This window comes from Mus caroli, unplaced genomic scaffold (genome assembly GCF_978045245.1).
Source record: "Mus caroli unplaced genomic scaffold, Mus_caroli_1 scaffold_14, whole genome shotgun sequence".
Taxonomy (NCBI): domain Eukaryota; kingdom Metazoa; phylum Chordata; class Mammalia; order Rodentia; family Muridae; genus Mus; species Mus caroli.
This window is the reverse complement of record NW_028227269.1, coordinates 19,219,299-19,244,484: the sequence shown is the minus strand read 5'-3', so window position 1 is coordinate 19,244,484 and position 25,186 is coordinate 19,219,299. Positions and strand designations below refer to the sequence as shown.

The window sequence follows — 25,186 nt, the reverse complement described above, 5'->3', positions numbered from 1 at the left end:
GCCTCAATTCAGTTTTAGGACAATTTTATCCTTGAGAATTATTATATCTTTTTTGAGTCAGGGTTTCTCTGCATAGAACCCTGGCTATCCTGAAACTCACTTTGTAGACTTGGCTGTCATTAAACTCATAGAGACCAACCTGTCTCTGACTCCTGAGTGCTGGGGTTAAAGGGATGTGACTCCATGCCCAACAAGAATTATTTTTAGAAATAGATATTTCAGGTATTTTTAAAAATAAACTTAGTGGTGTCCGTGTCTGTAATGGTAATATCAGCATCTTCTTTTCTCGATGCATTAAAAATATGTAAATGAGGGCTGGGGTAGTAACTCTGTGTTCGAGCACTTGCCTATAGGTTCAAGGCCTTGGATTCAATCCTCAGTACCACATACAAAGGAGTGGGTAGTGTTCTCTTGATTCCTGTTCAACATTTAAACTTTAAATTTTGTTCATGTCTGTCTGAGTGTGTGTCTGTGTTTGTATGTGTGTGTATATGTTTGTGTGTGTGTCCCTTTGTTTGTGTCTCTGTGTGTGTTTCTCTGTGTATGTGTGTGTGTGTATCTCTCTGTGTCTGTGTGTGTATGTTTTTGCGTGTGTATCCCTTTATGTGTGTCTCTGTGTGTGTTTCTCTGTGTATGTGTGTGTGTCTGTGTCTCTCTGTGTCTGTGTGTGTATGTGTGTGTCCCTGTGTTTGTATGTGTTTATGTCTCTGTGTGTGTGTGTGTCTGTGTGTGTGTGTCTGTGTGTGTCTCTCTGTGTGTCTCTGTATATGTGTGTCTGTGTGTCTGGGTGTCTATGTGTCTGTGTGTGTGTGTTAGACACATTGATTAGTTTGACTGGTACTATATTATGTCAAGGAAAAACACTACTTTCTTTTAACTTCCCAAGGCATCACAGAGACCAGGTCTCCAAAATTAAAACCTTGAAACGTTACAGGGAATATCCTTCAATTTCAGAGAAAAACAAAAGGACTTATAGGTGGGAAGAGAGGCAGAGGGATCAGAAAATTGCTTCGTGCAGGAGAGTCTGTACTATAACACAATACCCTCGAGTTATACATGCTGAGATAGATGTGTTCCTGAGACACTAAATGGAAGGATGTTCACAGTGGTGGAAAGTGGCAGAGAGTTGTAGAGTTTTGGGATTTCAGTTTATTGCCTTGTGCTGGAATAAAAGCTACCCACTGGCACAGCTATTTTTGAAGGCTGAACTTATTCACAGGCAGTGCTGGTAATATACCAGAAGCCATAATAATGTCTGACCCCAGCTGCCACCTCATACAGCAGATTTGTACATGGGAGCCTTATAAAGATGGACTGGTCTACTGTCCTATGGCTGTAGGAGACCACTTTTATTTCCCATGTTGGGTTTACAATGTCCCTCACATTCTCTCCTTTTCAGACACACAAAAGGTTTTTGTAAAGTTTCTCTAGGCTATATTGTTGGCAGCAGCAGTAACCATGCCTCTTGCCTCGGGGAGTTAGAGGGTGTGATTTTTGACTAGTGTCTTCAGAAACTCTGGGTTTTTAAAATACAGCTGAGAATTTCTGAATGAGTTATAGACGAAAATGTCCTAATTCAGATGATTTATTGGCCCAATTGTGTCTGTGATCAGTCCGCTGTTGGTTGGAGTACTGAGAACCATTAGGCATAATATGTGCCCCCCCCCCCATGCTCTACCTCTGGTTCTCTTGGGTATCCCCCACTTCCCACACCACATCTATATATTCTATGATTTTCTCAGGGTGAATCCTGGCCTAGCACCCTAAAACTGTCTTCAAGTAACTGGGAGTGTCCCTAATTGTACAAGCTTAGGGAACACAATCCTTTCTAGGGGTTGGAGTATTCTTCCAAGTCAAAGGTCATGGGTTTGAATTCCCATTCGGCTTGTACCATGGTCAACTCCCTATGCAAAACACCTGCCTTTACCCCTGGCTTCTTAAGGCTGTGAGAAGGAGCACAGACAGAACATGGTCCCCATCATTGCATCCCAAACTGTCCCTATCCCGCTAAAGTGCCCTGGAGGATTTCACTGTCCTGTAGGGGGCGAGCTACCCACACTGTCTCACTGGCCCTTCCCTGAGGTTCTGGTGGGGAATTCAGGGGATCCTGAGCCCAAGGGTGGGATTGGGGAGCAAAAGGGTGGGCTCCCTTCCAGCCGGGAAGCCAGTATCCCCGGTTCCACTCCACGCCCTCTGGGCAATGTTGCTAGAGGTCATGGCGGGTGCGGGGTGGGAGCCGGGCACCGCAGCTTATGAGAGGGTGCGGCCTCGAACCCCAGCACGTCCGGAAGGCAGAAGCAACCCAGCAGCCCACAGCCACTGACAGGCCCTGAGCACACATAGCCCTCCTTGCTGAGGCCTCCGCTTCCTGGTGGCGCGGTAGCGGCGGGCGACCCGATTGGCGGCCAGGTCTGGGCCCCGCCCCGCCGGGCGGGCCTCCGCGCCCTCCCCAGCCGGGCCCTCCCCTTTTCGCGGGAGGCGTCACGGACAGCGGCTTGGTGGTGCGTGGTTCCCGCTGACTGTGCGCGCCCGCGTCTGGGCTCCTTTGCAGAGGACTCGGTAGCTGCAGCTCCAGGAGCACAGCGGGCAGAGCTGGGGGCTGCGCGCGCCCCTGCTGCCACCGGGCCTCCCGCGGTGGCTCCCGAGCCCCGCGGCGACTTCCGCGCCCGCGCTCCCCTTTGTTCAAGTCCCCGAGCGGCGGCGGGGTTGGAGCCCGCGCCTTGGGCGACTGAGGCGGCCGCAGTCCGCGCCCCGGCGCCCGGGCGATGCCGGACCAGATCTCCGTGTTGGAATTCCTGGCCGAGACCCATGAGGACTACAAGGCGCCCACGGCCTCTAGCTTCACCACGCGCACGGCCCAGTGCCGGAACACCGTGGCGGCCAACGAGGAGGTGAGCGGTAGCGTTGCCCGCGCCGGGCGGGAGGCTAGGGTCGCGGGGATCGCGCTGCGCCCTGGGCACCCGGTAGGCTTTCGTGCCTGGTGCCCAATACCCAGTGCCCTCCGCCTGCGCCCACACCCGGGAAAAGTTTCTGGTACCCCAAAGCTGGACGCAGCCGGGCCAGCAGTGCCTGACACAGAAGCCCTTTGTTCCCTGCTCTAGGGAGAGGCTGCTTGGCCACCTTGGGCCCTTTTTGGGAATGCTCCTGTCTGTTCCCATTTCCAGTGCAGTGTTTCAGGTTCTTTGCTCCCATCCTCGGAGAGGTCAACTTCGCCTGCAGAGTGCGTGGCGGCTGCAAGCCGGGAACCCCTGCGAGCTCTGCGTCCCGGAGTGATGGCTCTCCCTGAGTGGACCTCTCCAACTTGTTCCGGAAGTAGCCCGACGGGAACAGCTGTGGCTTCTGAGCCAACCTGTAGAACAGATCCAGGGACCCCAAGCTGCTTAGGCACGGGTGCCCATCCCATCTTGGGAGGCCTGGCAGTGCCCACCTTTTGCCACAGAGCAGCGCTGTAGAGGTATTGCCCGTGCTTTTGTTCCCCCTGGTAAGAACACGCTCAGGGCAACCAGAATCTTCTGTGGCACAAGCTTTATTGCTTACCCCTTCAGGAGCCAGTGGAGAAGAGAGCGCCAGAGAGAGAGAGAGAGAGAGAGAGAGAGAGAGAGAGAGAGAGAACGATAGAATGGCGGTAGAATGGCAGAAACCCGTCCCTTTTATGGAGGACTGTCCTCTGCCTCGGACGTGTCGCTCCCTGATTGGCTGCAGCCCATTGGCCGGAGTTGTCGTCATGGGGAAGGCAGAGCACATGGGGTGGGAAACTACCCCGGCGCACGCACAGATGGTTTGATTACACGGGTGCCAGTGCCATCAGCGCCATCTTGTAATGGCGAATGTGAGGGCGGCTCCTTACATCTCCCCCTTTTCTTTTATTTAAGAGCAATAGGCCACCCATTCTAATGAGAGTGGAAATAGAGGTCAAATCCCCAGTGTGCAAAATAGGGGCTTTACACAAAACCTCCTCCCAGGCTCATCACCCGAAGGGGTCTTGGTCCGCTCCCGTGTCGTTTTTCCTGGGGGAAGGACACTTGGACACTCAACCTTCTTGAAAGATGACATGTCTCCCTAGAATAGGCTCATATATGCCACAGAGCCCTTCTACTGCAGTGCTTAGCTGTGCAACTCTCTCGGGCTGCTGAAGCACACTCACTCTATCCCGTGCAATGAGACTAGCCTCATGGGGTGCAAGAGCTGAGTGGCCAGCGACCTATTGCTTAAGCATAGATAACCATATATCAGGGGAAGCACCATGTTCTAGTGCTGCAAGCGCCTGGGAAATAACCACCTTGTCTCTCCTAGTTTGGGCCTTAAGCTTACAGACCAACCAGAGAAGCAACACTAATCCACAGCAAAGAACAGCTCCAAATAATCCCACCCCCACCCATTCTTTAAAGAAGGAAAATGTTGGGGAGATAATCCTTGGTCAGGGACAGGTCCAAGTGCGTGGGGCAAGTCTCAATTTTCAAAGGGTCTGTTCAAATTTAGCCATCCAATTCTGTATCTCCCAACGCTGCTCTCCCTTTGTTGTTGTCACACTGGACATCACCAAGACAAGGGACATCAGTATTCCCTTGGTCAGTCTGGATTTTTCGGGTGAGTCTTTCTGGTATCCAAAATGGGTTGTCTTCATTCTGTGGAAAAACACAAACAGCTCCCCTGGATCTTATCAAAATAGGATCCGGTCCTTTCCATTTGTTATTTAAAATATCTTTCCATTTAACCATGTCTTTGGGGCTATCTGGCTCTGAACAATGAAGTTCAGCCGCCGTATGGCCATGAGCATCAAAATTTAAAAAATTGAGTGTAAAGAGTGCCATAGACACAGACACTCTTGGTACTCGGGGTAGAGCCTCCTCGACTCCCCCTTTCTGTTTTATTAGATGGACGTCCATTCAGGTGGGTCACGTCCATCTGATGGCAGAACTGTTGGAATTTTTGAGATGTATAAGCTGGTCCATTATCAGTCTTAAGGAGTTTGGGTTTCCCCCAAGCACTCCATACCTCAAGGCAATGTTGAATCACATGTGAGGCCTTTTCTCCAGTTAAAGGAGAGGCAAACAAAACTAATTGTATCTACTGAAAAATATTGGCAACTTTACTGGAAGGCTTAATCACTCCAGCCACTTCTAAAAAATTAAGGGGTTTTAAAAAGGTTTTTAAAACTTTTAAAACCACTAAACATTCTACCACTTGAGGTGAATTTTCATTATATTGTTTGGATACTACTTTACCATTAGCCACATAGGCACCTATGCCAGTTTTTGATCCATCAGTATATACCACAATCTCATTTTTAAGTGGGTTTTTTACTGTTGTTTGTGGAAACACAACAGATTGATTTTGGGCAAACTGTAAAATTGGATGTTTTGGATAATGGTTATCTATTTGTCCTGAAAAGGAGGTAACTAAAACTGCCCAATCATTAGATGTGGCTGCCAAGGTTTGAACCTGTGCAGTGGTATAAGGTACTTAATTGTCCAGTGGCTTCACCTGTTCGGGAGAGCGCCTTCCAGGCCTTAATAGCCGTGGAGGAAATTTGGGCATAAGCTCCCCAGTGATAATTTGTTTGATCAGCGGTATAAGCTCCCTGACCCGTTAACAGGTCAAAGGTCCAATCTCTCTGCTCTGGAGTCAAAGCTGCAGCATTTGCTCGGGCCTGCGTTTGTGCAGCCTCTTGCCATAGTGCTCTCTATTCCATATATTTGCCCGCACTGGGGAGAGCGGCTTTTGCAATCATTTGCCAGTCGGCAGGAGTTAATGCCTTGCCAGCAAGCCTGTCTAACTGCACCAAGGTAAAATTAGCATTGGCTCCATATTTATGGACTGATTCGGCAAGCTCTTTAATCTGTGTATAATCTACCGGAGCATGAACACGCCCACCCTCGGCTCCTTCAAAGACCGGAAATGCCTGTTGTATCTTCCTTTGTGCCTCTCTTGAAATGAACGAGTCCGCGCACTGCCTCTCTGCACAGGGCTGATGCACTACGCAGGGCGGGAGCTCCGCATAGGGCGGAGGTGCACTATGACCTTGAAGCTGACTGCCCGGAGGTCAAGCAGCAAGCTGGCCTTTGCCAGCAGCTTTTGGCTTCTTTCTTGACCTATAAGCTTGCATTTCTCTCTCATAACGAGCTGCTTCCTCCTCCAAGTCTGTTTCCTCAGAAGGGCTAATTTCTTCATCTGATTCACAGCTACTAAGAACTGGCTCTTTAAACTCGTCTCTTTTCTCCTCTTTCCTTCTAATCTCTCCCCAGGTATTTTTCCCTGACATTAACTTTTCCTCGGGTTCAAGACCCGTGGAAAGGCCTGTATACTTATTTGGTGCACCATGTTTCCTCTTTTTTCCTGCTCTCTCTCCCCGCTTTACTTCTGATAGACTGTCTTGAATTTTGTCCAGAATTCTCCACCCCACCTTAACCACTTGTTGACATATGAAAAGGAACAAAAAGGCTTTTAACACTAGAGAAAGTTCAAGACCAGACATACCTTGTAAAACTGTAACACGTCTTGCTGCAGTTCTGGTTCCGCTCCGTCCCCCAGCTGAAGAGTTCTGAATCCACACCGGATCCTTCTCAACAGTCTGTTTTGCGGGAACACTTCGTTACCACAGTTCCCCAGCTGAAGAGTTCTGAATCCACACTGGATCCTTCTCAACAGTCTGTTTTGCGGGAACACTTCGTTACCACAGTTCCCCAGCTGAAGAGTTCTGAATCCACACCGGATCCTTCTCAACAGTCTGTTTTGTGGGAACACTTCATTAAACGCTCCTTCCCGGTGATGTAGTAGCTCCTGGGTTTCGGCGCCATTTATTTCCCACGCTTTTGTTCCCCCTGGTAAGAACATGCTCAGGGCAACCGGAATCTTCTGCGGCACAAGCTTTATTGCTTACCCTTTCAGGAGCCAGTGGAGAAGAGAGCGCCAGAGAGAGAGAGAGAGATAGAGAGAACGATAGAATGGCGGAAACCCGTCCCTTTTATGGAGGACTGTCCTCTGCCTCGGATGTGTTGCTCCCTGATTGGCTGCAGCCCATCGGCTGGAGTTGTCGTCACGGGGAAGGCAGAGCACATGGGGTGGGAAACTACCCCGGCGCATGCACAGATGGTTTGATAACACGGGTGCCAGTGCCATCAGCGCCATCTTGTAATGGCGAATGTGAGGGCGGCTCCTTACATAGAGGGATGTGGAGAATGGTCTCTTTGAGGTCCAAAAGTTCTTTGGTGGCCGCTTCTGGGCTACCTGTGTGGTGCCTGTTGACAGTATGATCAGCTCCTGTGCCCTTAACCTGGAAAGGACCTGCATAGTCATTGTATTGAGTGGCTAAGCAGCTAGCTCTCCAGATCCTGGGGAAGAGGGACTGCGAGAAGGAAGCAGTTTGGGTTGAAAATTGAAGCAGGCTTGGAAGAGGCTGTGTGAGTCCAGAAACCACGGCTATCCACAGCTTGGGAAAGCCTCACTTACATCATTTTCTTTACCTCCCCAACAGAATTTAGAGTTTCGTGTTTTCAGCTCTGTAGGCTTTGTTCGTCCAGCTGGACTCACAAAAGGTAGCTGGAGAACAAGACACACATGTGTAGCAGTAGTGAACCGATGACTACATTTCCTTTCCTCAGAATTTTAACATGAAGGTACATATTTTAAAATACTTGTGTCAGAGGCTGGTGTTCAGAGAGCTTTTAAATTAAGCTATGTCATTACATCCTTTCCCCTTGCTTGAACAAAGCATTCGCTATTAGGCTTTGCCTGGGCCGGGGGTGGGGTGGGGGACTAGACTATTAATCTTTCGTGAAAAATATTTGTCTTTATAGACCTACACAGTCAGGACTAGACTCAATGAAAAATACTAGGTTCAGCATCCTGCTCTTGGAAGTGAGCTAGGGTATCTGTTCTCCTTCACCCTAGTCCCCTTTCTTTTCTCTCTCCTGTCTTCCCAAAGATCTGCTTGTAAATCTTTTGTAGCAAATTCAGTGAGAGCAGATTGCTTTAGTCCACTTTTCTCAGCCTGACCTTTAGTTGCCACTGATACCTTTAATGAGGCAGGTGGGGGATGAGGGGGATGAGAGCCCCTCCCCCACGAGGGCTCTTGAAAAGCACTAGGAAGATAGTCACAGTGTTTTGAAAATACATCATTAATGCTTATGAAAATAATTACATTCAAAAAGATAGGATTCCCTCTGTGGAAAGGACACTTGTGTGTGATGTCCTTAAAAGACAGCCCATGTTTATAAAGTCAGGACGCTTCTCTTCATTGCATTTAATCAGTTAGGTATCAGTAATACTGGCAGATGTTGGAAAGCCTGGCAAATAAGAGTTGCAATTAAAGTTGGCATGGCCTCTCTCTGATTAATTTTAGTTTATTTTGGAAGAACCCAAAGCTGCTTTTCCATGCAGTGCAGGAGATTACCCAAGAGCTCAGTTACTGAGTAGATTAAAGAGAGACTGGATTTGGTCTTTCTATCAAATTGCGGCTGGCTTCACTCAGCCTCCAAAGCAGAAAATGGATTTGAGTTGGAAATAGGGAAAACCTGAACTCTTTGCAGGCTTATCTCATTTTAAGTGAGGCCAGCATCCACTCTAAGATAATAGTGTGTATGAACTGATTTGAAGGGTGAAAGGACTCAGTGTGGATTACTTAAAATAATGCTTTCTTTCTCCTCCTACATTATTTAATGTTTACTTCCAAAACAAAATGTTGTTCTCTGTCTAGTGTAATAACACACCATGTTTACAATACTTAGACTTTAAGCAAATGTCTTTTTATGGTCAGATGAGACATTAGGGTAGGTTTTGTGACATACAAAAAGTTACGCATTTCATAGAAATACAACTAAAAAAATAAGTCCCTGGCCTTCTACTTAAATAAGTTATGGAATTAGTAAACTTATCTGATTAACTTTGGCAATCCTGATTGCTCCCAATGGAGAATATGTCTAGCTGTTGTCATTTTCTGACTGAAATAGGCTTTCTTTCTTTTTTTTTTTAAAGATTTATTTATTTTTATTATATGTAAGTATACTGTAGTTGCCTTCAGACACTCCAAAAGAGGGAGTCAGATCTCATTATGGATGGTTGTGAGCCACCATGTGGTTGCTGGGATTTGAACTTCAGACCTTCAGAAGAGCAGTTGGGTGCTCTTACCCACTGAGCCATCTCACCAGCCCCTGAAATAGGCTTTCTTGACTTGCACACCTGTAGCTAGAATGTCAGTAGTTAGCCAGTGCCTGACCTGTATTACAGGTATCAAACTGTTGTGTTTAATCTCTATCCCTGCTGTGCAGATAAGGAATTTGAGGCTAGGAGATTAGTTCAGGTTATAGACACAGCAAGTGGAGTTTAAACTTGGCTGGATGCTGCTTTCTCAAACTGCATGGCTTTGTGTAATGCTTAGTGATGGTGCATTCTCAAAACTGCCCATAGCTAGATCAGCCACCTCCAAGTCAGGCTCCATCACTTTCCAGTTATATTAATTGGGATGAGACCGTAACCACCCATAGATACTTTTACCGTTTTCAGTCCAGTTCACAGTCTAGATAATCATGGCTATTTCTGAAGGTTCTGGTACAGTACCCAGTAGACTTAGTAAATGGTAGCTGCTTTACCAGATTTCACTGTAGATACTGTATAGACCCTGGAATGAGAATGGCGGAGGGGAGAAGAAAATGGATGAATGGATGAAGGTGTGCATATAAATGGAAATTGTTGTCCCTCCCCCTAGGTGTGCCTGTGTGTGTGTGTGTGTGTGTGTGTGTGTGTGTGTGTGTGTGTGTGATGGCTCCTGTGCTGACCTTGTGATGCTTTCCTGAATCAGTTCCCCACCGCCTGCCTCTGCTTCCCCTGAATCCTGGGGATCCCCATGCAGGTTTACAAGCTTGTGCAGCAAGCACCTGACCCCCTAAGCTGCCTTCCCAGCCCCCATGTATTCTCTCTAAGGAGCTTATTGTCTTGGTAACAGGTGAGAGTGTAGGTGATTTGAAACTTTTCACTTCCTGATGACTTTCTCTGAGTCACTTACTTTGCCCAGTTTGCAAAGTGCAGAAGCGCAACTGGTGTCAGCTTTGTGCTTTGGAAATAAGGGAGAAAATAAGTAGTTGTGGCATAAATCTGAAAACTGAGCCGCGCCACCTCCCACCCTCTTCCCAGCTTTGATTTTTGTATCTTAGTTTTTTTTAAGCCTCTGGTTACTTCAAAATACTCTGGAAATAGAGAAACATTGTGTGCATCCTTGGGACACTCCTGTTGTTTGTTAGGGCTTCTTCATAGCTCCATTCATCCCTACCCTGCTCATTTGGCATTGATTTAGTTTTAAAAATATATTTGATATTGACTCTTAAGTATTAAAATTTAACTTTTTCCTTCCTTGGCCATGAGTCTCTTGTTCTGTTGTCCTTGGTTACCTTAGAAATCGCTTTTCTGTTCTAACTGCAAAAGGAGAATGAACATCTGGACTGTACAGACTCTCAGGGGATGCTGTTCATGGGCCCAGGCTCCGCCCAGTAGTTCCACTGGTACTTGAAGCCTGGGTCTCCTATCATCCCCAAGGTAATAGTGGCACTGTCCAGCATGCCTTAGTGGTAGAGACCAGGTCTACTGTGAAGATTGACTGGCTGGAGGACTTGTGTTGAAAACAGTCTTTTTTGTTTTTGTTTTTTATTTGTTTGTTTGTTTTTGGTTTTGGGGTTTTTTGGGGGGTGAGTTTCGAGACAGGTTTTCTCTGTATAACCCTGGGTGTCCTGGAACTCACTTAGTAGACCAGTCTGGCCCCGAACCCAGTAATCCAGCTGCCTCTGCCTCCTGAGTGCTGGGATTAAAGGCATGCACCACCACACCTGGCTATAACTAACATTTTTATGAGCTTTGATTCTATGTTAAGAAAATGTGCTTTTGCCAGTTAGTTGCCTAATACCAAATGGTCAGCACCGAAGCCAGACATATAAATAATATTATACAGATTGTGCAGGCTGTGTTTACATGTTTAGGGAATATACATATATGTATAAAATAACAAAGGAAAAGAGAGGTTATGAATTTTAAAGAGGAAGGGGGGTATGCGGGTTGGTTTTGAGAATAGAAACGATGAGATTATATTACAATTTCAAAAAATAAAGAAAAGTAATTGTAAAGTAAGAAAGCATTAAATGGGCTCATTTAAGATTATTTCTTTTTGAGAGAGGTCACATTGGCACCATGGAGTCATGTGACTCTGGGTTTCAGCAGGTGAAAAAACAGGAGTTCTGACCACTCTGGTTGGTTCTTCTATGTCCTTTCACTGTACAGAGGTGGGTTTCCTTAGTGCAAGCTGGTGTCTATTGAGTCTCTGTAGGCCAGCTTCCATTGTTGTCGACTTAGAGGAGCCAAGACTGACAACTCCAGAGATATCAAGTGCTAACCCCTGGGGAGGCATTAGAGGCCCTTTTTTAGAGGCTTTTCTTTTCTTGTTTTACTTTTTAGTCAGGGCTTCAGGGTTGCCTTGAACTCTATGTACCAAATATAACTTTGGATTTCAGATCCTCCTGCCTCTGCCTCCACCTTTGGAGGCTGCAATTACAGCATGTATTATCATGTTTGTTTTATGTGGTGCCAGGGATCAAACCCTGGGCCTCTTGAATGCCAGGCAAACATTCTACCAACTGAGCTGCCTCCATAGCCTCTAGAGGCATTTACTGAGGAGAGGCCTTCACTGCCACAGAGTGAGTTGTCTAATAATACACCTGGTCCCTTAGGGCTGTGGGTTCCAAAAAACCATCTGGGTTGTGTACATAAAGGCCTCATAGTGAATGGACTGAGGCTGGGTCTTCCAGACCAGGAGATCTGTGTGTAGTGGCTGCTGCTTCTTAGAGGGGCACAAGCTAAACCATGCCAATTAAGGTAACTGTTAGGAACAGACCTTCCAATTAGGGCTGTCCTAATCATCAGGATACATTCTTCTCAGATCAAAGAAAAAGTCTCCAAAACTAATACCCACAGGAACATGGCAGAAGAGGGGGTACAAAGAGCATCAGAGGACACATTTGGTAAAACACTTGCTTTCTGGATATAATGTGACCATTGCACCCAGGGCAGTGCCATTCCTTTTATATGCACAAGATCCAGCCTAACAGATATTGAGTAATATTCCATCAGGCAGCACTAAGTGACCTTAGTAACAATGGTGATTGTGATGAAGAAGGAGAAGGAGGAGGAAGATGAGGAAGAAGAGAAGAGGAACAGAGGAGGGGATGGAGAGGGAGGAGAAATGGGGGAACTAGGAGGAAAAAGAAGACACAATGGAGACATGAAGGTGGAAGTGTCAGAGAGGATGTAGGTAGAGGTAGGAATGAGAGATAGAAACAATCAAGATATACTGTGTGCACATATGAAATTGTCAAAGAATAAATTACTAACAAATAAATAATAAACCTTCCAGTTCAGCTCACCCCTGCTTCCTGACCATTGCCTTGCCTCTAAAAACCCTAACACTAAGAACCCTAATCCTTACCCTAACCCTCTAATAGGCTAACCCTAAGTCTAACCCTGCTTACTGTGAGGGAAATGTCTTCAGTATACCTTTTGAAGTGAGAAACCATTTCTTAATCTTGATCTTTTGAGATCATCAGATCCACCTTTAATCTAGGCAATAGATTCTTTTGGCATCCTACATACATAAAAGACAATGAACAGGGTTGTTCTTTCATTTTTTTATACTTGCCCTATTTTTGTATTTTAGAAAAGGTGATTTGCTAGTTTGATTTTTAAAATTGGCATTGGAAAGTACTTATTTCTTCAGAATTCTGGTACATAGTGAATATCAGCTGTAATAACCTGCAACATGATAACCCGCCCTTGATTTTTCTAAGTTCCCTTGGCCAAGAACCTTTCTATATTAGACATTAGAGAGACATTCTATTACATTTCCTTTCTATATCCACAGAGAAATTCATTCTGATTTGAGATATGTTTATCTAGAGAACCTGTCCTAATACAACTGTGGCTTTTCTCTACTTTGCCACTGATGGCGATGTGCTGGCTAACAAGATGGCTCAACAGTGTTTCCCTTACATTTCTGGCTTTCCTCCCAGGGTTGGTTGGTACCTATCATCTGGGAAAGGGAGCTGCAGTCTCCCTGAGCCCAGAACTGAGCCACAAACAAAACTCTTGTTTCCTAAAATCCCTCTTTAATGTTCATTGCCTGGGTACCTTCACACTCAGATTGATAACCCCACTGCACCTTGGGTAATGGGCTATGCATGCTCTTCCCCTGGATTTCAGGAAGAAGAAGGCAAGTGATGTGAGGCAAGCTCAGGCAAGGTCTGAAGTCAGGTCCTGGTAATGCAGGATCATTGCTCACAGAGAACAGGAGCAGGCAGCTGACTAGCCTGAACTGGAATGTGTTGGGAACTAAAAGGGGGCCCTGGGCAAGAAAGGAAAGGGTGGGAAGGCCCACTCCCTGCCAGAGTTCCACCTATGCTTTGGACAGAGATGTGGGAGAGCTGCCATACACTCTCTGCTCAGCCCCGGGTGGGCATCTAAGCCTTTGGCCCCCCTCTTTGGGTCTGAACAAGGGGCAGTCCAACCTGGGAGCCCCAGGACTACTTTCCTAAAGCCCTGGAGTTATGGGAGAGAGGGATGAGAGGTTCCCACACCTGTGAGAGTGAGCACAGTGGATCTGGAGTGGAGCACATGAAGGCCTTCCATCTGGAGAATAGAAACAGCTCATTACGAGAAAGCCTATCCCATCCTCCAAGCGCAGTGGGCCTTGATGAACGGAGACATTCTATGGTTTTAGAGCTTTATTATAGAAAGGCAGGGAGAAAGAGAGAAGGTAGAAGAGAGAGAGAGAGTTCCCCCTATAAGGCTAGAAGGGGGAAGGCTAGAAGGGGGAAGGCTAGATAGAAAGAGAGTAAGAGGGAGAGAGGAGAGGAGAGGAGAGGAGAGGAGAGGAGAGGAGAGGAGAGGAGAGGAGAGGAGAGGAGAGGAGAGGAGAGGAGAAGACAAAGAGAAAGGAAAGAGGATAGAGGAGTGCAAGAAGTGAGAGGTAAGAGATAGAAGGAGTGAGAGCAAGAGAGATAGGAGGGGCTGAACAGCCCTTTTGATGGTCTTTACTGTTGCTAGGTAACTCTGGAGTAGTTTAACCTGAAGGTCAGAAGCTTGGGATATTGCCTCCCTGACTTTTAGCCAGGCTTCTCTTGTGGTGGCTAGGGTGGGGGTGGGGGTTGGTAACTTAGGCAGGAGCCTGAGTTCCAGAAGCATGAGGGAATTGATGCCTTCCTTGTCAAGTAAGTGAATTATCACCCTCCCGGGGTTCAGACCTCTGGTCAACTGAAGACCACCCTGTCCATGCTTAGCCCAATGCCCCACATGAATGGTGAGTTCTCCCCCAGAGCTGGGAGGGGTGAGAGTCCTGTTGGGGGACTGGCTCAAATGCTAATGTAGTGCAAACCACACCTGAGATCTGGAAAAGGTGTGGCCCTGGACATGAAGCACACTTTAACCTTGAGGAAGGGTGAGACCCACTGGCCAATCAAGGTCTCCAAGAGCAGACCTGCCAGTCAGACAAGGAGGCGGGATCTTCCGGGTATCTTTCCCCAAGTTCACTGTGGCTGTGCAGGCTTGAATGGTTCTCTATAACCTGCTCTGAGCTCTGCTGTTGGGTGCTGTGAGAGGACCTCAGGAAGCTGTGAATTCCAGGCATGGTGAGCACAGGGTTACTGCCCACAGAGGGTAGGGGCAGGGTGGTGCTGAGCAGTGGAAGCTGGGGTGGTGAGTCCTCTCTGGGGCTGGATGGGAAGTATAAGTCATATGTGAGCACCTGTGAGGTCTCTCGTGTTGCTCCTCACTTGCTCCATCAGGGGTGACCTCTAATAACTTCCCCATCATTGCCCAAATCGTTTGGACCTTAGTTAGGCTGGCTTGTGAAAACAAGGGTGGTTTCTTTGAGTCTGTAGCACAAATGTCCAAACCCCTTTGTCTTTTAGTATATATTACAAAAACAGGTAAAAATCTAATAGGTCTGATTTCATACATTATACTTGTTTTTGTTTTGTTTAGGTTTTGTTAATTTTTTTCTGTTGCCGTTTTTTCATATTTTTTACTTCATATATTTAGTGATTTGGTTATTATTTGGCAAAGCGACTTTAATAATTTCAGAATTTTTTTATGGTTTTATTGAAAAATGATAGACCTCTGAGAAGATATTCTTCTATTCCAATCGTTTGTAATTTTCGCCTGCACATATTATGCCGAAGTCCCGGTTGTTTATTGCCATGAACCTTTTAGAATCCACATTTTTTGACTGAGATATCAATTTTTTCTCTTCATCTTGAATCCCCGAGATTCTGTCTTCCTTTCCTGTTCTGCAGGTGAACCTTGCCTCTGTAGTTTTGAGTGTACAGGTCCTGCTCTTAGGGACTTAGCAACTGCTTATGTCATTTCCTGCCTCCATCCCCTGTGTCTGTTGTCAGGGGTGCTTTATATACATGGACCACCAGCTATAGCAGCTCTCTATTTTTGTTCCCTGTCTCTGTTCTCTGCACATGCACACTCTCTGTCATCTCTCCCCTCATGGCTCTCTTTCTCCTCCCTGTCTGTGTGCCTGTCTGCAGGTCCTCTTGTTTACTTCTATCCCTTCCCCAGGTTCTCACTCCTCTCCCTTCCCCCAAACAACCTCTTTTGCACTTTATCTGTTGCATGCTTTAATTTCTCAGACCTGCTGTGATGGGATAGCTTGGATTTCTTGGTTGCAATTGTTTCTGGCTGTTACTCTCTATGTTGCTTTGCTGGTGTGTAGCCATCTCTGTTGGGGTGGTTATTGACCTAGGTACTGGCCTCTGGGTTTGTCTTTTCGGGTGGGAGTTTTGTTCCTGGGTTACTGTTTGATGCATGGATTTGAAGAGAGTGTTCACTGAGAGTTTCCTATTTTACTGACCTGTTTGGTGGGTATGGTCAACATGGGATGCTTTGTGATATAAAAGCTGTTAGAAGAGACTGGCAGGAACAGAAGATCTTAGTAATCCACAAAGAGACATAGTTAGGAGAGAGGTCAAGCAGCCCATGGTGTTTAATACAATGTTGGAACAACTGGGATAATTGAATCTGGGGTAAGAAATCAATCATGAAGTTGATCTATGGAAGCTTACCTTGTGTCCTTTCAGGCATGGAATGTGGTTGAACAGGGAGTATCTGCCCAAGTGGGGGCTGAGACACAGGGATGAGGCAGGAATGGATGGGCAGGTGGGGGTTGTCTATGGTGTCTATAGGAGGCTTGCACCGGAGGAGAGGAAATTTCCAGTGGTATTCTGTTCCAGTGGAAAGGGCAGCTGATATTAGTGTCTGCAATAACAGATAGTGAGGTAGGTCTTTGGACAAAGTCTAGTCTACAGACAGGCATGGTTGTGGTTAACCAGGAGTTTCTATTGATAATCAGGGGCTCAGGAACAGAGATGAGTTTGTAAAGCCCAAACAGTTTGCTTTTTAAGAATGTACATTTGTACATTCCATCCAAAATCCCATGACAAAATCCCCTTATCAACAGCCAGTTAAGGTACATCAGCAGGGTGAAGCTACATAGAGATAACTAAGACCTATAGAAAACAAAAACAAAAACAAAAACAAAAACAGCTTACCCATCATGGTTGTCAGATTTTTTTTTTTTTTGCGCCCCTTGCTTGGTTTCTGCACATTATGCCAGACATACAGTTTTTAAAATATTACAATGCTGATTTGTATGCAAGGTAATTTCATGTCCTGCTCTTTGGGACTTAGCAACTGCTTATGTCATTTCCAGCCTCCATCCCCTGTCTGTAGTCAGGCATGCTTTATATACATGGACCACCAGTTATAGCAGCTGTCTATTTTTGTAAACCTCCCAATGTTGGTGTAACTACAATAAATATTCAAAACCTCTAGACTTGATCTCTCAGTTTGTACCTAATGGGAGTTTGACTGCTGAGAGTCCATGTTACTGAGCTCATAAAAAAAGGCCTCTGTGTGTTTGTATTGTAATAGGCTCTGTGCTGGTCATTGCAGTTTCTGTGAGTTGGGCATAAAACCTTGCTGCTTTGACTGGAACCCCAAGACCCTCAGGACTCCCATCTGAAGGGTTGAAAGACCACTGTTAGGATGTGTCATTGCTGTTCTTTGTGTCAGTGACCTGTCTGTCAGAAATGTGTCTGTGTACCTTGGTTTTTTGATTTTTCTTGAGTACTCATGGAGGGAGATGAACAAAGCGAATGTGGAACTCCATTAAAGTGGAAATGCTGGAGAGTCATGACAAGAAAGGGCTAGGAAGATGTTCCAGGGCCTGGAACAGGGGTCGTGTGCCCCTGGTCTTAATTTGTGGGAAGTTACAGCAGTCTTGGAACCCTGCTCCATGACTCACAGCAGCCATCCTGTTTTCATTTTCTCCCTTGTACAAGTGGAAGGAACTGCTGGGTAGCCTTCACCGCCCCTTCGTGGCCCTCTATTATGTGTGCGGCACTTTAGTATTCTGTGACTGAGAGATGAAATGAGACTGTTTCTATCCCAATTGATATAGTTAGTCACCCTCCACCTTGGGTTAAATCCCTCTTATCAAGAGGACCTGTACCCATTAAATTGTCCCTGACAGAGAGCTCTTTATGACCACATTCAGGGTAAAATCAGACTCTGCAAAACAGAGTGGAAAGGTCAAAGACCTCATTTTGCCCCCTTCTAAACAACCCTGTTCTCAGTCTATATGTGACTCTGCAGTTTTGAACTTGGAGCTGTCAGTATATGGGAGGTTGTTTTTCATCCCTTCCAACAAATTTAGCATATCTTCCTTTGACCAGCAGTCTTATTTCTAGGTCTGTGGGGCAATCTGCTCCTCCATTCACCTTCCAGCTGTTTGGCCACCTCCTTGGCCTCCCTGGTCTGGGAATCCAGGGTTAAGGACACCTCACCTCAGGGCAGTGCAGCCTCTCTTCCCCCCATTCCACTGTATCTTTCCGTGCTCTGAGCCAGGATCCCTTCCCATTTATCCTGGCTCAGACACTACTCCAACTCCCTGATGTGGTGGCAGGGGTCCTGTAATGATATGGTTAGATCATTGGTTTTGGAATTTTACAACTCTCTCATTTATTATTGTCTCTGTGTCATAGTTGCTTTAACTCAACATTTCAGACTACAGTCATCTGAAGGAGCCTCAGTTACAGGTGTGCCCTCATCAGAATGGCTGGTTTCTATGTCTCTGAGAGATAGTGTTGATAATTGATATAGGAAGACTCTTCCATGAAGGGTGGCAATATTGGGAAGCAAGTGGTCGTGGGTTGGATGAGAGAGCTAGGTGAGCATTGTAGCCACCTGAGGCCATGTGAACTGGGTTCCCCTGAAAGGCAGCCCGGGGCTGAAAGAGATCAGAGGGCAACAAAAGAATGAGGGCAAGACAAACCTTTCTGTTCAAAGCCTCTGAAGTTTACTGAGAGTCCATGCTTATAAAGAGGGTAGGCCCATTCCCCAACAGCCCATTCTTGGTGCCTGGAGCCAGTCCATAGGCGATCTACAGGGCTTGTCTCCAGAACATCTCAAGGACCTTTCAACAGTAAGTAGAGTCTTGGAGAAAAGCAAATAGAGCCATCAAGGTCAGAAGGCTCTACCCTAGGTGTACTGGCTGGTTTTATGTGTCAACTTGACACAGCTGGAGTTATCACAGAGAAAGGACCTTCAGATGAGGAATTGCCTCCATGAGATCCAACTGTAAGGCATTTTTTCAATTAATGATCAAGGAGGAAAGGCCCCCTTGTGGGTGGGACCATCTCTGGGCTGGTAGTCTTGATTCGATAAGAGAGCAGGCCGAGCAAGGCAGGGGAGGCAAGCCAGTAATGAACATCCCTCCATGGCCTCTGCATCAGCTCCTGCTTTCTGACCTGCTTGAGTTCTAGTCCTGACTTCCTTGGTGATGAACAGCAGTATGGAAGTGTAAGTTGAATAAACCCTTGCCTCCCCAACTTGCTTCTTGGTCATGATGTTTGTTTAGGAATAGAAATCCTGACTAAGACACTAGGTAATATCCTTCTTAGTGGCAGCAAGGTCGAAGTCTGGATCAGCCTGCGTCAAGGCTGAGGGAGGCTACAGGGCATGAGAGAGTGACCAAGCAAAAAAGCAAAGCAGGAAGTAGTGTTTGTCAAATGTTTTTGCCTTCATTTTCTAGCTTCAGTTTCTAGTCTGAACTCCAAGTAGGATGGGCTGTGATCTGACAGAACCGTGTAAAACAAACATTTATTACCTGAGATGCTTCTGCTCAGAGGAAACCATCACAGCAGCAGAGTTGCAAGGTAGAACAACAACAACAGAAACAACAACAACAACAACAACAACAGCAATTATTTCAAAAGCTGATTTTGCTGCTGGACAGAATGTATGGTCTCTTTTGAAGGAATATGGAAAATATCAGAAATTGAGATGGCAAAAGTCATAGAAAGCTGTAGATGGAGCTTAATCGGTTGTTCCCATAGGGTCTGGAAGATTGGAGTGTTGACAGTAATGCAGCACACGAAGTTGAGGTCATACTATTTCAGTGGAAAATAGACTGAAAAACTTCAGGAAGAGGTCATTTGTGTGATATTTTGGCCACAAAAAAAAAATCTTTTGTACTTGGCCTATGCCCTGAGATATTGAGTATTGATTAAAAATTATTGCCTGATTTGTATACTTTTATTCTATTGTTCAATCTTCCTATTTCTTTATTCAAGTTACATTCTAATCGGTACACTCATCCCATTCCACCTTCCACAGTCCCTCATCACTGACTCCCTTTTATCTCCCCAGGGAGGCTGGGAACCACTGGAGTAACCCCCAACTATGGCATGTCAAGTCTCTGCAGGGTTAGGCACATCCTTTCCCACTGAGGTCAGACAAGGCAGCCCAGTTAGGGAAACAGTTTGCACAGACAGAAACAGCTTAAGGGACATGTCCCGTTCTGGATGTTGGGGACCCCATGAAGGCTGAGCAGCACATCCACTACATGTATGGTGTGGGCCTCCGTCCTGCCACGCACACTCCGGTGAAGTCTGCTTGGCAGGCCGAGAGGCCTGGAAGCACTCACGAGGCAAAGAGTATCATGGAAGCTCACCTCCTGGAGTTTTGGCGCTCTCATTAACCCATATACTCATACCCTATTCCCGAGTTAGTCTGGTGTATGCATCCATGTGCTCTCTTTTAGTATTATCTTATTATAAGTGCCTTTTAAGATTGAATTCTGACATAGCTAAGCCTTCACCAGTGTTCCAATGTCCTAGAAAGTCCTTGAGCTGACCATGGGCTTGGAATTCAGTAAGAATGTTGCCTATTCAGTGACATTCAGAATTACCTCTGGTATTACACTATCACTTAGAATAAAAGCCAAGTCGCTCCCATATACAGGAATTTACAATGGTTTAGGAAGTAGATCAGGCTGTGGTTTTAGAGTATTGCATTATTCATGAGATGGTTAGCTAGAACGGAACTCCCTAATTAGAACCATGACTTGGGTGTGAAAGCCCTTGCCCCTGATCTCACACCTGGCTTCTAAGACTATAGCTGACCTTAGATAGGGCTGACTTTGTCTGTTATTTTATTGCCCAGTTCCTGCCAGTATTTGTGTTTACATTCCTCTGTTTTGTGTAAGAGTCATTAAGCATCCAGTAACCTCATTTGCACCTTGCAGATGTGTCACCTAACTTCCCTATTTTCTTCTGTATAAAAAGTTTGATACTCAATTTGACAAATTACATTCAGATTCTCACAACCTTTCCTGTGTGAATCTGTCTGTCATTCAATTCCTGCCAACTCCTTGCCCACCTGTGACCAGAGACCCATTCCACGCAGACAAAGGGACCCAGAGGGTCTGCAGGTGGCTCCATCTCTGAGAATCTCCTAGGTTCTGGGTTAGTTGACTCTGAGGGTCTTCTCATGGACTTCCTATTCCTTCAGAGGCTGTCAATTATTTCCCCAACTCTTTTAAAATACTCCCTGAGCCCTGTCCAATGTTAGGCTGTGGGTCTCTGCATATGTTTCAGTCAGATGCTGGATGGAGACGCTCAGAGGACAATGATGCTAAGCTACTATCTGCAAGTATAACAAATTATCCTCAGTAATGCCAGCCTTGGTGCTTGCCCATGGGATGGGTTACCAGTTGGGCAAGGTATAGTTTGGCCATTCCTTCAGTCTCTGTTTCTGCCTGCCTTATTTGCAGACAGAACAAATTTTGGGAGGAAAGGTATTTGGTTTTCTTGGTGTACTGAACACTTCACTGGTGGTTCTGCCTGACTGCAAGATGCCACTTCTTCTGGTCCATAACTCAATGCCATCTATCTCAGTTAAGATCACCTCCCTAGCCACATTTGTGCCCTCCCATTCATAGTCTCAGGCACATTCTACAGATGATCCCACACTAACCCCACTCTCTCCCAGCATCTGCTGATTTCATTTCATTTTCCTGTCTCTCTGGCCTTCTCTTGTCTCTTACCACACCTGTTCCTAACACTCCCCTTCTTCTTTCTTAGCTACTATCCCATCCAGTACTCTCCCTTCCATCTGCCTCTTCTGTGTCTTTCATACCCCCTTCTGAGTGACATTCAACCATGCTCATTTGTGCCTTGTCTTTTTTAGTGTCTTTCGGTCTATGAAGTGCAGTGTGGGTATTCTGTACTTTATGGTTATTATTCACTTGTAAATAAGTATGTACATGCATGTCCTTTTGGGCCTGAGTTACCTCATTCCAGATCTTAGTTTCTAATTGTACCCATTTCTCTGCAAAATTCATGATGTCCTTGCTTTTTATACCTGAATAGCATCCCATTTTGTAAATGAAACATGGTTTTTGTGTCCACATTTCAGTTGAGGAACATCTGCATTCTTTCCTGTTTCTAACTGTTATAAATAAAGTGGCTATGAACTTAGTGGAGCAAATGCCCTTGTGGGTATGTGCCTACAAAGGTACCCTAAGTAATTCCTCCTGCTTGTATGTTTTAAATTAATGGAAGTAGTATTAAAAGTGTTTTCTCATCCCAAGATGGAACCTTAAACAAAATCTGCTGCAAATGTGGTCCAAGCGAGGCAGGGTCCATTAATTTAGAAGCCAAACTTCACAAGATCATCCACATTGTGCCGCTTCTGGAAACTGAAAGATGAAAATACCATGGTCATAGATTCTTTCTCTATGGTTTAAGTTTAGCACCACTCCAGCCATCTTTTGACAAAGTCAGGATCCCAGGGAAGATTCTGTGAGAGTTCCTTGCCTTTAAGTGGTGAGGTTGATCCCTGAGTTGCATTTTGTGACCACAGATTGTGGAGAAAACTAACGCATTGAGAAATCTGCCTTGGAGAGATGCTACAGGGAGATGAAGTACCCAAACTGAGAGATGTATGAGAAGTTACCGGAAGAGCACCATCTATGCCTTTAGGAATTGAAGTCCAATGTGTTTGAGACAAAACTAGGATTTGTTGTTTGCCCTGCTGTTTTTCTTGCCTTTGTCCAAATTCTCTCCCTACGTGCACATTCCTATCGATTGGAATGGGAAGGCGTATTCAGTGCCATTTTATGTTGGGAAGATATAACTTGCTTTCTGATTTTGCAAGATGTGGCTGTCAAGATATTGTCTGGAGTGTCAGCAGAGACTTTAGACATTTGAACAGTGCAGGAGCCTTTCTAGATTCATCTTGGGGAAGATGAAAGTGTATATACACTCAAAAATTTCCTTTTTCTTTCTTTCCTTTTTTTTTTGTTTATCTTATATTTTAGATATTCATTATCACCCTAATCACTGTCCCTACTCTAGGTCCCTGCCCTCACAGACTCCCTCCTCCCAATCTCTTCTGTTTCTCCTTTGAGCAGGGTTGTGGCCCTTTGTCTACTCCCTGGGCACATAGGTTATAGTCTTATTTTTTAGGATGGCATATGCTCATGACATCAATACTGCCTGAGGCTTCAGAGTCATTGGATTCTGGGTGTTGATGTTTCCCCAAACTCTTGTGTTTGTTTTGAAATTTTTGAATAAATAGGAGTGTTTTGCCTGTGTGTGTGAATATGAATATCATGTGTGCCTCCTCATTAGTGTTGTTGGAGGGTGGACTCAGAACTCCTGTTCATAAAGCCATGGGTCACGTAAATGCTAGTAATTGACCACTGTTATCTGGAAGACCAGCAAGAGCTTTCCACAGCTGAGTTATCGCTCTCTCATGCCTTATGTTGATTTTTATGTTCAACACTTATATTACTAATATTTTCATCTGTCCATTGGTCCATTAAATGTGCCTTGATTGCTAGTAAAATTTTACTAATGGTGCAGTTTAAAGCGGTACACTTCTTGTTTCTGCTAGATGAGTACAGAAGTGCAGGGAATGTATACTTCTTTGTAGGAACTGTAGTAAACAACTGAGTTCTTTCTATCATTTTTGTCTCCGTGGTTGATTTTTGCAGTGGAGTAAGGGTCTTAATATGTAACTTTTGCTGTCCTGGAAAGTATTACATAGAACAGACTAGGATCCAGCTCAATGACGTATACCTGCCCGTGACTCTGGGATTAAAGACATGAACACATACACCCTGCTTGTCCGTGATTTTTCTCGTTAGTGATTCTTCTTTGAATTTCTGGGATGTGTCCTCAGAACTGTTGATCTGTTTTACCCTACATCTCCCTCTCATTGGAATTCCGCTCGAAAGACTTTACGCTATTTATTTAAAATTTTCATAAGCAACACAAGTGAACCTTCAACTCAATTTTCTTTAAAATGTTATGGTACTTAGATTATAACTTCTGTGTCTGGAAGTCAGTGGAGGAAGCACCAGAATTACATAAATATATGATCAAGGAAGTGTACATTTACTTTACAGTGATGTCAGTACCATGCTTTGTGATGTACACATGTATGGGATATTTTAGGATGCAGTGACTTATGATGATGTGCACGTGAACTTCACTGGGGAAGAGTGGAATTTGCTGGATCCTTCCCAGAAGAGTCTCTACAAAGATGTAATGCTGGAGACCTCACTGTTATAGGTATGACTGTAAATTTTCTTTTGCTTTTCAAAATAGTGGGAAGAGATGTCTCTTGGTGAGTGATGATGCTCTGTTATTTCAATTGAGAACAAGGAAGATTGAGATGAATAAATAGTGTCCAGTGATGTGAAAATTCACAGTACCTTGAATTTTGCCTTATTTCCAATACTAAATCATTCATTTTTCTGGTACTGTGTTTTAGGCTACACTTGGGAAAATCATCATATTGAAGGACATTGTCAAAGTTCAAGAAGAAATGAAAGGTAATTTTCATGTGCAAGCTGATGCAATTATGCCTCTGAAGAAATTTTACTATGTTATGGAAGCTCTAAAGAAAAGCAGGAGTGTAAAATGTCAATACTTCAAGTGTAACTATAATTACAATATTCTTTTTTTTTTAAGATTTATCTATTTATTATATGTAAGTACACTGTAGCTGTCCTCAGATACTCCAGAAGAGGGCATCAGATTTTGTTATGGATGGTTGTGAACCACCATGTGGTTGACAGGATTTGAACTCAGGACCTTCGGAACAGCATTCTCTGCTCTTAACCACTGAACCATTTTGCTGGCCCTAATTATAATATTCTTAAAAAAATGTTCTGCCTCGATGTAGTTATCCGATTTATCTATCAAAGCTTTCCTCAAGATGAGGAAACATTGCCTTAAGAGACACCTTCATTCAATTTGTAGCTCTATTAGAGCTATACTGATCTGACAATGTGTATAGACTTACAAGACTTAGATATTGCACATCGAATAGTGATAAATATATATCCCAAACCTTCAGATTAGCAAATAATCCATGGGAAAGTTGGTGATACTCATATTCTTATAGTGAAATTGATCATTTGTTTAGGGTACAATTTATGAGAGTCAAGAGTATTGTCATAGGAGAAACCTTAATTCATATATTACATGTCTATGAGGAACAAAAAGTCAAACAGTGTGAATGCAATGTGGAAACCTTTCATCTGTTATTTTTCTTTTAATGTATATATCATGTGTCACAATGGATGAAAGCCATGTGAGCATAGGGATATTGAAAGAAGCAATGTACTGCTTTCTATCCCAGAGCAGTGAGAAAATATGTCAGATTCTGCCTTTGGTAGACATTGTGAATATGATAAACGTTTGCAATCAATTGGTTTTCTAATTTTACTGGGAACTTCTCCAAGCTCACACTGTACAAAATCTTTATGGGTACTAGGAATTTGGAAATTCTTTTG

General features: G+C 44.9%; 1 protein-coding gene across 1 annotated transcript; it reads left to right on the top strand.

Moving 5' to 3' along the window:
• Positions 1-2,765: 2,765 nt before the first annotated feature.
• On the top strand, positions 2,766-25,129 carry LOC147001162 (zinc finger protein 120-like). Its single transcript, XM_085830236.1, has 4 exons — positions 2,766-2,891; positions 23,841-23,944; positions 24,140-24,220; positions 24,878-25,129. The coding sequence occupies exons 1-4, from the start codon at positions 2,766-2,768 to the stop codon at positions 24,975-24,977; spliced, it is 411 nt and encodes a 136-aa protein (XP_085686362.1). The 3' UTR covers positions 24,978-25,129.
• The last annotated feature ends 57 nt before the right edge of the window (positions 25,130-25,186 follow it).

Bases quoted from the DNA above. Each gene is read 5' to 3' on its own strand.
- LOC147001162 (XM_085830236.1), top strand. From the start codon at position 2,766: ATGCCGGACCAGATCTCCGTGTTGGAATTCCTGGCCGAGACCCATGAG. The intron at 2,892-23,840 runs GTGAGCGGTAGC...GGGATATTTTAG, and splicing joins CCGTGGCGGCCAACGAGGAG to GATGCAGTGACTTATGATGA. The intron at 24,221-24,877 runs GTAATTTTCATG...CATATATTACAT, and splicing joins AGTTCAAGAAGAAATGAAAG to GTCTATGAGGAACAAAAAGT.